The sequence below is a fragment of the Physeter macrocephalus genome, chromosome 19 (assembly GCF_002837175.3).
Source record: "Physeter macrocephalus isolate SW-GA chromosome 19, ASM283717v5, whole genome shotgun sequence".
NCBI lineage: Eukaryota > Metazoa > Chordata > Mammalia > Artiodactyla > Physeteridae > Physeter > Physeter macrocephalus.
Window position 1 is genome coordinate 74,208,618 of NC_041232.1, and position 16,017 is coordinate 74,224,634.

Here is a 16,017-nt window from a genome sequence, read left to right on the forward strand (position 1 = left end):
CTCTGCACTTCCTGGACTTGATTGACTATTTCCTTTCCCATATTAGGGAAGTTTTCAACTATAATCTCTTCAAATATTTTCTCAGTCCCTTTCTTTTTCTCTTCTTCTGGACCCCTATAATTCGAATGTTGGTGCGTTTAATGTTGTCCCAGAGGTCTCTGAGATTGTCCTCAATTCTCTTCATTCGTTTTTCTTTACTCTGCAGTAGTTATTTCCATTATCTTATCTTCCAGGTCACTTATCCGTCCTTCTGCCTCAGTTATTTTGCTACTGATTCCTTCTAGAAAATTTTTAATTTCATTTATTGTGCTGTTCATCAGTTTGTTTGCTCTTTAGTTCTTCTAGGTCCTTGTTAAACATTTCTTGTATTTTCTCCATTCTATTTCCAAGATTTTGGATCATCTTTGCTATCATTACCCTGAATTCTTTTTCAGATAGACTGCCTATTTCCTCTTCATTTGATTGGTCTGGTGGGTTTTCACCTTGCTCCTTCATCTGCTGTGTATTTCTCTGTCTTCTCATTTTGCTTAACTTACTGTGTTTGGGGTCTCCTTTTCACAGGCTGCAGGTTCGTAGTTCCCATTGTTTTGGGTTCTGCCCCCAGTGGGTATGGTTTGTTCACTGGGTTGTGTAGGCTTCCTGATGGAGGGGACTGGTGCCTGTGTTCTGATGGATGACGCTGAATCTTGTCTTTCTGGTGGACAGGACCGCGTCCAGTGGCATGTTTGGGGGTGTTTGTGAACTTACTATGATGTTCGGCAGCCTCTCTGATAATGGGTGGGGTTGTGTTCCTGTCTTGCTAGTTGTTTGGCATAGGGTGTCCAGCACTGGAGCCTGCTGGTCACTGAGCGGAGCTGGGTCTTAGCGTTGAGATGGAGATCTCTAGCAGAGCTCTCGCCAATTGATATTATATGGGGCCAGTAGGTCTCTGGTGAACCAATGTTCTGAACTCGGTTCTCCCACCTCAGAGGCTCAGGCCTGACACCTGGCCGGAGTACCAAGACCCTGTCTGCCACACAGCTCAGAAAAAAAGGGAGAAATGAAAAAAATAATAAAGAAAGAAAAATAATAAGTTACTAACATAAAAAATTTAAAAATACCTATTATTAAAATAAAGTAATTTTAAAAGAGAAAAAAGGAAGAGAGCAACCAAAACAATAAACAAATCCACCAATGATAACAAGCACTAAAAACTACACTAATAAAAAACGGACAGATAGAACCCTAGGACAAATGGTAAAAGTAAACCTATACAGACAAAATCACACAAAGAAGTATACACATACACACTCCCAAAAAGAGAAAAAGGGAAAAAAAAATATGTATATATATAAAAAAGGGAAGAGAGCCACCAAATCAATAAATAAATCTACCAGTGATAATAAGCTCTAAATACTCAACTAAGGTAAACATAAAACTAGAAACAAATTAGACGCAGAAAGCAAACCCCAAGTCTACAGTTGCTCCCAAAGTCCACCGCCTCAGTTTTGGGATGATTCGTTGTCTATTCAGGTATTCCACAGATGCAGGGTACATCAAGTTGACTGTGGAGATTTAATGCGCTGCTCGTGAGGCTGCACAGAGAGATTTCCCTTTCTCATCTTTGTTCGCACAGCTCCTGGGGTTCAGCTTTGGATTTGGCCCCTCCTCTGCACGTAGGTCACCCTCTGGCATCTGTTCTTCACCCAGACAGGAGGGGGTTAAAGGGGTAGCTGATTCAGGGGCTCTGGCTCACTCAGGCCAGGGGGAGGGAGGGGTATGGAATGCGGGGCAAGCCTGCGGTGGCAGAAGCCAAAATGTTGCAACAGCCTGAGGCACGCCGTGTGTTCTCCCGGGGAAGCTGTCCCCGGATCACGGGATCCTGGCAGTGGCGGGCTGCACAGCCTCCCAGGAGGGGAGGTGTGGAGAGTGACCTGTGCTTGCACACAGGATTCTTGGTTGCTGCAGCAGCAGCGTTCGCATTCCATACCCGTCTCTGGGGTCCAAGCTGACAGCCGCGGCTTGTGCCCATCTCTGGAGCTCACTTAGGCGGTGCTCTGAATCCCCTCTCCTCACGCACCCCAAAACAATGGTCTCCTGCCTCTTCGGCAGGTCCAGACTTTTTCCCGGACTCCCTCCTGGCTACTTGTGGTGCGCTAGCCCCCTTCAGGCTGTGTTCACACAGCCGACCCGAGTCCTGTCCCTGGGATCTGACCTCCGAAGCCTAAGCCTCAGCTCCCAGCCCCCACCCGCCCTGGCAGGTGAGCAGACAAACCTCTCAGGCTGGTGAGTGTTGGTCGGCACTGATCCTCTGTGCGGGAATCCCTCCACTTTGCTCTCTGCACCCGTTGCTGCGCTCTGCTCCGTGGCTCCGAAGCTTCCCTCCACACCCACCCGCCCCGTCTCCACCAGTGAAGGAGCTTCCTAGTGTGTGGAAACTTTTCCTACTTCACAGCTCCGTCCCAGAGGTGCAGGTCCCATCCCTATTCTTTTGTCTCTGTTTTTCCTTTTTTCTTTTGCCCTACCAAGGTACATGGGGAGTTTCTTGCCTTTTGGGAAGTCTGAGGTTTTCTGCCAGCATTCAGCAGGTGTTCTGTAGGAGTTGTTTGACATGTAGATGTATTTCTGATGTATTTGTGGGGAGGAAAGTGATCTCCACATCTTACTCCTCTGCCATCTTGAAGGTCCTCCTTGACACATTCCTCATCACTGTTTTATATGTCACTTAAAACACACACACAAAAAAAAACCTCCTGCTAATTTGAATGATACAATGCTTTCTCATTCCTTTGTTTGTAGTTACTGGAAAAGCCCTTGCAGACACATATTTGCTTCACTAATATCAGATTTATTCCCTGCTATTGTTTCCATACCATTTTACCTACACAGCAACTTTTGTTTCAATGTTGAATCATAATACAATCTTTCTGAAGACATTTTAGAAGGCAGTAAAGTTCAACACATGTGTTACCAACAAGTGCAGAACTCAACCGAAGTACAACATGAACTACTTTGACCAGGTTTGGCTAGCGCAAATGTTAACAACTACATCCTACCTCTCGTTGGACCTACAGCAATTATAAGATGCTATCAATTGGAGAAGCAACCCTATTTCCAAAATGTCAAAATACAAAAAAATGTGTATCTTTCAATCATTGAAATAGGGCAACGTAAAGTCTGTATATATCATCATTCAACTAGTATCAATACATGTTAATACACTGAAAAACTTTTGCACTACTCAATGTAACAACATTTTTGGGTTTTAGGCCCTCCCTAGGTACTGGGGAATAAAAATCTGACTAAATCATAATCTTTGCCCTTTAGTATCATGAAGGCAACCAACACAGAAAGAAACATTTATAATACAAAATAAGAAGAGACATAATGGAAGTAAGACAAAGTGCTATGGGAAAAGAAGAGGGAATGATTAATGCTGCTTAGGGGAACTGCATTACTATTTTGTAACATAATTTTCATTACTCAATTTTCAAGGATATAATAACTTAATTTTTATGTGCTCCAACTCTAGGAAATTTCTTGAATTTAACTTGGGTTCTCAGACATTACTACTCTTTGATTTACTATTTAAATATGTAGAAACAAGTACAAAAACTTTTCTAGACAGAAATGTCAAACTCATATCAATTATGGGCAATTTAAAGTTTAGGGTATTTAAGGCAACTTTTCTTTAAATTTTAAATAATAAAATTATTTAAGGGAGACAATAATCTTAAATAATATAAAAATCACTAAGTAACTTATTTAAAAAGAAATTTTAACAATAATTAAAAACTCACTCTAGTCTTTCAACAGTGCTAGAAAAATTGGATGTCTGTATAGAAAAATAATAATAATAATAAAGAACATTGATTCATAGCTACAAAAATAAACCCAAAATAGATGATTTACCTAAATGTGAAAAACTAAAACTATAAAATTTCTAGAAGAAAACAGAGAAGAAAGTCTTTGTGACCCTGATTAGGTAACTTTTTTAGATATGACACCAAAATCCCAATCTACAAAATAAAAAGTAATGAGACTTCATCAAAATTAAGAGTTTCTTTTCTTCACTGATAAAAGAGTGAAAAAATAAATCACAGATTGGGAGAAAATATTTGCAAATCACCTGTCTGATAAAAGACTTTAATATAAAATATATAAAGAACTCTTCAAGAAGATATAAAGACGCTCAACATCATTAGGTATTAGGGAAATGCAAATCAAAACCACAATGAGATATACCGTTTCACACCCAGTAGGATGCTAAAACCAGAAAAACTGACAAAACCAAATAATGACAAGGATGTGGAGCAACCAGAACTCTCATACATTCCTGGTGGGAATGCAAAATGATACAGCCACTTTGAAAATTGGTTTGGAAGTTTCTTATAAAGTTTAAAATATACTTACCAAATAATCCTGTGATCCCACTCCTAGGTAATTACCCAAGTGAAATGAAAACCTATGTTCCCACAAAAACCTGTATACAAATGTTCATAGTAGCTTTATTCATAACCATCAGAATTTGGAAACAACTCAAATGTACCTCCAGTGGAGGATGGATAAACTGTGGTACATCCATACAATGGAATACTACTTGACAATAAAAGGGACAAACTCCACATTCACAATGATATGAATGAATCTCAAATGCATATGTTAAGTGAAAGAAACCAGACTCAAAAGACTACATACTGAATGACTGCATTTATATGACATTCTTGTAAAAGGGACACAAGATAGATCAATGGGTGCCAGGGGGGTGGGATCTGACCACAAAGAGGTACTGATCAGGGCATAATGGGGTGATGGAACTGTTCTATATCTTAATTATCATAGGAGACACATACATAACTGTATACATTTGTCAAAACCTACAAAAATTTACACTAAAAAAGATGAATTTTAATGTATGTAAGTTACATCTTAATTTTTACAAAATTCATATCAAATTAGAAAAATGAGTTAAAATTAAAGGAACAACATATTTTGCCTAGCTCAAACCTAACATAAACAATCAGTGTCCACTTTGGGTTACTTCTACATAAGGAAAGAATTCTAAAAGAATACAATGTAATTTACCAGGAAAGATAAATGTCTGGACTTAAAAGAGTAGTATAAATAAAATAAACTGGTAAACCTATTCCTTCAAATTTATTGAAACCTGAGTGGCAGACTTCCCTGTTTATAAAAACCCTGCCTTTTGACTAAGAACTATGGACGTAGGGCGGCTGGTGGAAATGGCCACTTCGTTCAAATGGGAACGGTGGACTCCATGAAACGAAGAGTACAAAGTATGGTGCTAAGTAAATACAAGACAAGTGGTAAACCAACAACAGCAACAAAACAAACAAAAAACTTTTTGTTAGAATTTGAAAATAACAAATTTAGTTAAAGCAATTCCTACTGCTGTTTGTTTCTCAAAAGCAAACCAGTTGCTTAGACACATGCCTCTTTCTAACATGAAATGCGCTGACATTCAGCACATTTTATGAAAAAGGGACAAATGAATGAAATGTTTAGCTAGAAAAACTTGTCATTACCAAGTTGACATGTGACTTTTAAGCTTTAGTAACTGCTTCACTATCCTCTGTAATTATAGAATTGAGTTTCCATCATTTTTTAAATTATTAATGATATTTTGAGGTAAGTGTTGCTTTAAACTTTTATACATTTTTGTCAGTTAAAAAAAAAACAAACCACAAATGGATTATTCTTGAGATGGCATTCAAGTCCACTTTCTGCCCTAAAGTGCTATATTTATTTTGACATAAAACATTCTGAAGGTGGAGATAGATCCAAAAAAGGAAACACCAAAAAAGTTATATTTTATGACATGGGGTTTTATTAGACAAAGTTAAACTTTTGGGGGTGAGCCTTGAATGAGGAACTTAAAAATCAAGAGCAGCATTTCTACTCTGACACAGCGTAACCACATCAGCTTAGGCCAGTCTGCTAGTTCGCTGAGCCTCAGTTTCTTTAACTGTAAAATGAGGCATTGGATTAGGTTTTTAAAAAAGATTGTCTATGATAAACTAAACACACAAGTATTGATCTGACACAGTGCTTTGAGAACCTTTGTGAGGTGTTTATTGATAATTTCTTGGAATAAAATCACTATTGCCTTTGTACTCAAGAATTGGGTTTTTTTAAAGGAAGAAAACAGAAAAGCCTAGGCCTCAGTTGTATGGATATGCTGAAATAGAACTCAAACTCTCTCTTAATTATCATGACACCTTTTCAAATGAACAAGCATTTCTAAAGATGACCATGCTGATTACAGAGTAGACAAGTTAAGTCAGCCCTGCCCAGGGTACAGTGACTTTCTTCATTAACAAACTGGCTTCCTTTAGCATCCTCCTTACTTTCTTTACCCAAATTGTTGAAACTGACATTAAGACCAAGAACCATGGAACAAAAGAAAAAATTCCTTTATTTTTCCTCTCGCCTCTTTTCCACCATTTTAATGCATTTGGGAATCTACCCACTAGCCAGCAGTATCATCCATCCTTTAGAACCCTGACGTATACGCTACTAACTAATCTATTTTCCTGTCATTACTTTTCAGCCCCTGAGTTTTGAAACCAAGAAAAGCTACACCTTAAAAGTGGAAGGAGCCAATCCTCACCTAGAGATGCGTTTTCTGAACCTAGGCCCATTTCAGGACACAACCACAGTGCACATCAGTGTGGAAGATGTGGATGAGCCCCCTGTGTTTGAACCTGGCTTTTACTTTGTGGAGGTACCTGAAGATGTGGCAATTGGAACAACCATACAGATCATTTCTGCCAAGGATCCAGATGTGACCAACAACTCAATCAGGTTTTTCTACACATTTCACCTTATCCTTTTATCCTGGAATCTTCCCTTATACCTGATTTTCTAGCACTTTTTCTCTGCTTCTTCCATCTCTGGACACTCTATTTCTTTAAATTCTTTTTTCTTAAATAACATGGACTTTTCACGTTATTTAGAAATGAAGTATCATTATGTCTACAACTCACTGTCAGCTGGTTCAGCAACACACATACACACCCCTCTCAATTCTCCATTGTGGCCTTATTGACATTTGGGGGTGGATAATTCTTTGTTGAGGAAGATGCCTGTTCAATGTATTGTACAATGTTTAGCAGCATCTCTGGCCTCTACCTACAAAATGCTAGGAGCACCCCCTGAGTTGTAACAATCTAAAAAGTCCCCAGATATTGCCAAATAGACAGATACATAGATGTCAAAACATTAAAAATCATTGAATCTTAGTGGTGAATATAAAGGTGATTACTGTACATTCTTTTAATTTTTATGAACCTTGACTTTTTTACTTTAAAAAATGGAAAAAATAACATATATAAACACATATTTCCATATACTATACAAAGAACAGACATAGAAACTACTACTGTTGTCAACAGCTTTGACACATGTAGACTGGCTTTCTATTGCAGGCCCACATAACAGCCTCTCCAAAGTATGTTTTGAATATCAAGATTCCAACCTAGATGCTTCCCCCTCAGGAGGGGTAGAGAGCTGCCCTTATAGCCATGGCCATCTCCTGTTGACTATGGAACCAAAGTGCAAACCACTGGTGGACAGATTGACACTTCAACCTTCCAGAGCAACTGCCAAGCCTTTGAAGCTTGACACAAAAGATCAGGATTCCAAGGCTGTTTGAGGCCATCTGTCACATTAATTGTTGAAAGCCACACAAATGGATCTCGGGCTTTAGTGCAGCTAGCACATTTTAAACACACCCTGATTCATCAAAGGCCTTTTCTGTCAGCCGGTTACTTTCCTCACCTGGTGCCATTTTGTATTTAATGAAAATGTGCTTTTGCAGTTTAATAAAGATGGTTCTCTCCTGTGTTTAACTACTGGGGGAAATGTGCTTCCTCTAACCAATTAGCAAACATTTTACATTTTCAGGCATTAAAATGGCTAAAATTATTTTGCTTGAATTCTGATATTTGATTTTTAGAAGAAAACTAATCTTTATGAGCTATAACAATTTTATAGAAGTGATATTTCAACCTTAAGCTTTTTAAATGTATAACAGAAGTTAGTGGAATCATATTATCCCCAAAACAACAACACAAATGAAACCAATTCTATTATAAATTTATATTTGTAATATAAATATTACATTTATATCAGAAGCCAAGAATATATATCTATCTTCTGATTAATCTATTCATATCAGAGGCACTACTGTGGGAAAAAACTCTATAGAATAAAACTTTGTGGAGGGAAAGTGCTTGAAATAAAACAAGCATTTTGAAAAAAATCAGATCTCATTTCTAAAAGAGTCAATCAGAATATCCAGTGGATGCTTCCACATATTCTTCCCAGATTCTGATTCTGGACTCCTACATGGTAAGCACTGGAAATATGATTTTGTCAGGAATCACACTACTAAATGACAAGCAAGAGAGACTGAAAGCAGTCAAGAAACAAGGAAATTCACACACACACACACACACACACACACACACACACACATACACACACACACACACACACCCCTAGAGTAAATGTGCACTATTCAGGACTAAAGTCGTTATCTCAACACATATCTAGGAAGGAAGGAGAAACACCAGCAGGCCTAGATCCACTGCTGGCATGGAGCAAAATGAGGATTAAAAAATGAGGGAATCCTGTCTGGCTAACAGAAAACGCTGCTTCAGATGATGAGCCACTGAAAACTGTCAGTTGGCTGGCATGGCACTGATGCAATTAGCATCAGGGAAGTCTATAGTGGGGTGCCTGTGTAGTCCAATACATCCCAGTCAGGAGGAATCCAAGAGTGAACAGGCGGGAGGCATAGAGCAGGGTCCACTAGGCTTATTCTAGGGCAGGGTTCTAGGTCTTGAAAGAGAAACTGGCAAGAACAGGCAACAGCCACAGGACTGGAGGTAACAAGATAAGCGTTCAGGCACAGGGGATAAAGCAGAATTCCACTTATCATAACTAGAGATAATCGTCCCTCTGCATTTCGGTTGGAAAGAAGGAACAGAATTCATATTGTGAGATAGAGTCTCTGACCCTTTGTACTGTCCCACAGGAACAAAGAATGGTCTCTGGAGCCAAGCAGAACACCAGGGGTCCTGGATTCTGAGAAGGAAAAGCACCTAGAAGTCAAATCTCTGGCTATTACTTAATAAACCCATTTGGAAAGTACTTTCCTACATTATCTTTCGCCAAATTGCTTGTTTTCTCCTTATTTATCCTATACGTTATTTTCTTTAAAAAATACTTTGAATATGCCATATGCCGCTTGTCTATCTTGTGCATTTTTGTTACAAATAAATGAGGTTCACATTCCTAAAAAGATAATGCATATTAAATCACCCAGAAAACACCTGAGGTTCAAATGCTATGGATAAAAGGTCACTGAACTTTTTAAAAAGATTATTAGGACTTTTATAATCTCATTTCTAGAAAGTTTATGGTGTATTCAGGCATATAAGCTGGTCATCATTTATTAGTAAAGCCCCAAACTAAGTCTCCAGATTTAGTTATATGTACATGAAAAATGCAATGTTTAGATCACCTAAATTTTTAATAAATGCTCAAGGAATTTCTAGCAAGCAGGAAACTGAACCATTAGGCAACTGAAATAGGCTCCTGCTCGTATGGAAACAGCTTGTCCTCCTGTGCCTTCCTAGAGTGTGTGTGGATTTAGGGAGCCTGTCCATGACACCCTACCTCCAAAATCACTCCTAAATTCAGAGAATGTCCTCAGCCAAGTAAACAAGCAGGGAGCTCAACGAACACCAGCTACTGTTCGCTGAAGGCAGTTTTGCATGTGTATGTTATGCCTATTCTGCCCACAGTACATGAGAATATTATGGTTAGAGAAAGGAAAACCACCTACGTAATTCACTAGTGTGTCCCAATTTCCTCATATTCTATCTGTATCTATGCCTTTAAATTTGTTCTCTTGACTCCTGAAAATTGGCCCAGTGTCCCATTCAGAGTAATGAATGCTATTATTGCCTCAATTCAGGCCCCGCTTGGGAAATGGAAGAGGAATTCCACTTGAGGGAGGCTTCTCTGAGGCAGGCTCGCAGTGTTTCCTCTCAGTGTGTCAGCGGGCAGTACTGTCATGGGTTCCGTCAGTTATTTCCATCACTCCCATCTCCCCTACCATCCGTGACATGCGCTATGGCGTTGTAGGTTTGAATGCAGGAAGCTGGTTCATCATAGGCTGCCTCTCCCCTCAGCATTATGCCTACAACTTGGAGAGCTGCCATCGGGGTTATGGCTCTGTGGGCTGAATGGCTGGCTTTTCTCCTGTTTGGGGAGCTGAAAGAAAAGACTGTCAGGAGCCAACCAGTATTTTTTTCTAAGATAAATTCAAATCTTAAAATAGCCAGTAAACTTTAAAACTAAATCACTAATTATACCAAAAAACAAAAAACGCTCCAGTTAATTTTAAATTAACTTTGTAGGCATGTGTTTATTCTTTATTAAATAGTCAACTGTCGGTTATCATGGCTTAATCTATCTTCAAAAAAGAGTTAAGACTTTGTTTCCTTAAGTAATCTCATACATTCCATATGCCTAGGTTTGATTCCCAGCCGTGCAACCTTGGGCAAATGTCCTAACCTTTCCATGCTCCAGTTTTCTCACCTGTAAAATGGGAATGATAACAGTACCTACCTCATAGGTTTATTGTGGGAATTATATGAGTCAATACAGGTAAGATGTTTAGAGCAGTGCCTGGCTACAGTAACAGGGTCAGAAGCAGAGAGAAGCATTACTTTACTTAATTAAATTTCCCAACACTTGGAGAGTTAGAACTGAAATGTTTCCAACTTCTCCAGCCTTTAGTGGTCACCTTTCCCTTTAATTCCTAATTCTCTGAACAGTCATCCTGAATCTCTGCAGGAAAAAATAAATACTCGAAACAAAATGCTTTACCAAATAATACATATACTGGTATATACTGTATATATATATCTATTTTTATATATTGAAACAAAAGTTTTACCATCAATATTTACCCTTACTGGAATACAGTCTGGCATACATATACATGTTCTTTCTACACTAGTCATTACCCACTGTATTTATTTCAAATTGAAAAACAATGCACTAAAGTAAAGAAACTACTTACTCCCATCAAATGGGCAGCATTTCCCAGTTTCAACAACTTTAAGATAGAGACTGCAATTGCTGGCAACTTTTTTTTTTTTTTGGCCATGCTGCGCAGCTTGTGGGATCTTAGTTCCCTGACCAGGGATTGAACCCGGGCCCTCGAAAGTGAAAGCCCGGAGTCCTAACCACTGGACCACCAGGGAATTCCGCTGGCAACTTTTTTTAAAATTAATTTTTACTGGATTAAAGTTGATTTACAACGTTGTGTTAGTTTCAGGTTTACAGCAAAATGAATCAGTTATACATATACATATATCCACTCTTTGAGATTCTATTCCCATATAGGTCATTAAAGAGTATTGAGTAGAGTTCCCTGTGCTATACAGTAGGTTCTTATTAGTTATCTATTTTATATATAGTAGTGTGTATATGTCAATACCAATCTCCCAATGTATCCCTCCTCCCCGCTTCCTCCTTGATAACCGTGAGTCTGTTTTCTACATCTGTGACTCTGTTTTGAAAATAGGTTCGTTTGCACCCGCTGGCAACTTTAAATGGAATTTTGAACCCAGTGTTACAACAGCTTATATATATATATAACATATAAAAAATAAAATTATTTATATATAATTTACAGTATATTACATATTATATATACAATAGCTTATATATAAACACATGTATGTTTCAAATCTTACTGTTAGCTGCAAATTATTAGCTGTGTAACTGTATGAAAGTGACTTAACTTCTCTAAGTCCTAGTTTCCTGTTAGGTGAGATAATACCTACGTCCTAGAGATGCTGTAGAATTTAAAAAGAAGCTATAGATAAATACAGTCCATCCTGAACTCTCCACAGACTGGCCTGTAACTTGCAACATAGTGCCTTTTAGAATTGCAGTTTCTCTGCTATCCTCGAGTAAACTCAAGTTCAGAAACCCCATTAAAGGCTCTGGCCTAGAGTTTCCTCTTGCTCCTGTCTTTGCCACCCAACCAAATCCTAGAGCTTCCTCTGTGGCCCTGCATGGCATGTAGTGACTCCCCTCTGAGATCTAACAAATTTATGTGATTACAAGTTTAAACCCAAGAGGACCTTCAAGATGGCTGAGGGTAAGACGTGGAGATCACCTTCCTCCCCACAACTACATCAAAATACATCTACATGTGGAACAACTTCTACAGAACACCTACTGAACGCTGGCAGAAGACCTCAGACTTCCCAAAAGGCAAGAAACTCCGCACATACCTGGCTGTGTGGCTGACAGGGTCCCGATGCTCTGGCCGGGTGTCAGGCCTGAGGTGGGAGAGCCGAGTTCAGGATACTGGACAACCAGAAACAATCCGGCCCCAGGTAATATCAATCGGCGAGAGCTCTCCCAGAGACCTCAGTCTCAATGCTATGACCCAGCTCCACTCAACAACCAGCAAGCTCCAGTACTGGACACCCTATGCCAAACAACCAGCAAGGCAGGAACGCAACCCCACCCATTAGCAGAGAGGCTGTCTAAAATCATAATAAGTTCACAGACACCCCAAAACATACCACCGGACACGGTCCTGCCCACCAGAAAGAGAAGACCCAGCCTCATCCACCAGAACACAGGCACCAGACCCCTCCACCAGGAAGCCTACACAACCACTGAACCAACCTGACCCACTGGGGGCAGACACCAAAAAAACGGGAACTACAAACCTGGAGACCCCAAACACAGTAAGTTAAGCAAAATGAGAAGACAGAGAAATACAAAGCAGATGAAGGAGCAAAGTAAAAACCCACCAGACCAAACAAATGAAGAAGAAATAGGCAGTATACCTGAAAAAGAATTCAGAGTAATGAGAGTAAAGGTGATCCAAAATCGTGGAAACAGAATGGAGAAAATACAAGAAACGTTTAACAAGGACCTAAAAGAACTACATAGCAAACACACAATGATGAATGACACAATAAATGAAATTAAAAACTCTCCAGAGGAATCAATAGCACAATAACTGAGGGAGAAGAACAGATAAGTGAACTGAAGATAAAATAGTGGAAATAACTATCGCAGAGGAGAATAAAGAAAAAAGAATGAAAAGAATTGAGGACTGTCTCAGAGACCTCTGGGACAACATTAAACACCTCAACAGTTGAATTATAGGGATCCCAGAAGAAGAAGAGAAAAAGAAAGGGACTGAGAAAATATTTGAAGAGATTATAGTTGAAAACTTCCCTAATATGGGAAAGGAAATAGTCAATCAAGTCCAGGAAGCACAGAGAGTCCCATACAGGAAAAATCCAAGGAGAACCACGCCAAGACACATATTAATCAAACTATCAGAAATTAAATACAAAGAAAAAATATTAAAAGCAGCAAGGGAAAAGCAACAAATAACATACAAGGGAATCACCATGAGGTTAACAGCTGATCTTTCAGCAGAAACTCTGCAAGCCAGAAAGGAGTGGCAAGACATATTTAAAGTGATGAAAGGGAAAACCTACAACCAAGATTATCTACCCAGCAAGGATCTCATTCAGATTCAACGGAGAAATTAAAAGCTTTACAGGGGCTTCCCTGGTGGCGCAGTGGTTGAGAGTCCGCCTGCCTATGCAGGGGACACGGGTTCGTGCCCTGGTCCGGGAGGATCCCACATGCCGCGGAGCGGCTGGGCCTGTGAGCAATGGCCTCTGAGCCTGTGCGTCCGGAGCCTGTGCTCCACAATGGGACAGGCCACAGCGGTGAGAGGCCCACACACCGCAAAAAAAAAAAAGTTGTACAGACAAGCAAAAGCTAAGAGAATTCAGCGCCACCAAACCAGCTTCACAACAAATGCTAAAGGAACTTCTCTAGGCAGGAAAAACAAAAGAAGGAAAAGACCTACAATAACAAACCCAAAACAATTAAGAAAATGGTAATAGGAACATACATATTGATAATTACCTTGAATGTAAATGGATTAAATGCTCCAACCAAAAGACACAGACTGGCTGAATGGATACAAAAACAAGACCCATATATATGCTGTCTACAAGAGGCCTACTTCAGACCCAGGGACACATACAGACTGAAAGTGAGGGGATGGAAAAAGATATTCCATGCAAATGGAAATCAGAAGAAAGCTGGAGTAGCAATTCTCATATCAGACAGAACAGACTTTAAAATAAGACTTTTTGTTACAAGAGACAAAGAAGGACACCACATAATGATCAAGGGATCAATTCAAGAAGAAGATATAACACCTGTAAATATTTATGCACCCAACGTAGGAGCACCTCAATACATAAGGTAAATGGTACCAGCCATAAAAGGGGAAATCGACAGTAACACTATCATAGTAGGGGACTTTGATACCCCACTTTCACCAACGGACAGATCATCGAAAATGAAAATAAATAAGGAAACACAAGCTTTAAATGACACATCAGGGCTTCCCTGGTGGTGCAGTGGTTGAGAGTCCGCCTGCCGATGCCGGGGACACGGGTTCGTGCCCCGGTCCAGGAAGATCCCACGTGCCGCGGAGCGGCTGGGCCCGTGAGCCATGGCCGCTGAGCCTGCGCGTCCGGAGCCTGTGCTCCGCAACGGGAGAGGCCACGGAGTAGTAAGCCCGCGTACCACCAAAAAAAAAAAAAAAAAAAAAGACACATCAAACAAGATGGACTTAACTGATATTTATAGAACATTCCATCCAAAAACAACAGAATACACTTTCTTCTCAAGTGTTCATGGAACATTCTCCAGGTTAGATCGTATCTTGGGTCACAAATCAAACCTTGGTAAATTTAAGAAAATTGAAATCATATCAAGTATCTTTTCTTACCACAACGCTATGAGAATAGATATCAATTACAGGAAAAAAAAAAAACTAAACAATACGAACACATGGAGGCTAAAGAATATGCTACTAAATAACCAAGAGAATACTGAAGAAATCAAAGAGAAAATAAAAAAATACCTAGAAACAAATGACAATGAAAACATGATGACCCAAAACCTATGGGATGCAGTAAAAGCAGTTCTAAGACGGAATTTATAGCAATACAATCCTAACTCAGGAAACAAGAAAAATCTCAAATAAACAACCTAACCTTACACCTAAAGAAATCAGAGGAAGAAGAACAAAGAAACCCCAAAGTAGCAGAGGGAAAGAAATCCTAAAAATCAGATCAGAAATAAAAGAAAAAGAAATGAAGGAAACCATAGCAAAGATCAATAAAACTGAAAGCTGGTTCTTTGAGAAGATAAACAAAATTGATAAACCATTAGAATACAAAAGATCATGAGAGATTACTACAAGCAACTATATGCCAATAAAACAGACAACCTGGAAGAAATGGACAAATTCTTAGAAAAGCGCAACCTTCCGAGACTAAACCAGGAAGAAATAGAAAATATAAACAGACCAATCAGAAGCACTGAAATTGAAACTGTGATTAAAAATCTTCCTACAAAAGCCCAGAACCAGATGGCTTCACAGGCAAATTCTATCAAACATTTAGAGAAGAGCTAACACCTATCCCTCTTATACTCTTCCAAAATATAGCAGAGGGAGGAACACTCCCCAACTCATTCTACGAGGCCACCATCACCTGACACTGAAACCAGACAAGGATGTCACAAAAAAAGAAAACTACAGGCCAATACCACTGATGAACATAGATGCAAAAATCCTCAACAAAATACTAGCAAATAGAATCCAACAGCACATTAAAAGGATCACACACCATGAGCAAGTGGGGTTTATCCCAGGAATGCAAGGATTCTACAGTATATGCAAATCAGTCAATGTGATACACCATATTAACAAACTGAAGAATAAAAACTATATGATCGGGCTTCCCTGGTGGTGCAGTGGTTGAGAGTCCACCTGCCGATGCAGGGGACACAGGTTTGTGCCCCGGTCCGGGAGGATCCCACATGCTGCGGAGCGGCTGGGCCCGTGAGCCGTGGCCGCTGAGCCTGCGC

General features: G+C 39.5%; 1 protein-coding gene across 1 annotated transcript in view; it reads left to right on the forward strand.

Annotated features, from left to right (window-relative positions):
* The window catches only part of CDH20 (cadherin 20), a 59,335-nt gene that overhangs the window by 23,109 nt on the left and 20,209 nt on the right, over window positions 1-16,017 (forward strand). The window contains exon 6 of the mRNA XM_007113194.2: window positions 6,551-6,804. Coding sequence (XP_007113256.2) covers window positions 6,551-6,804 — 254 coding nt within the window. The remainder of the gene's footprint in view (window positions 1-6,550; window positions 6,805-16,017) is intronic.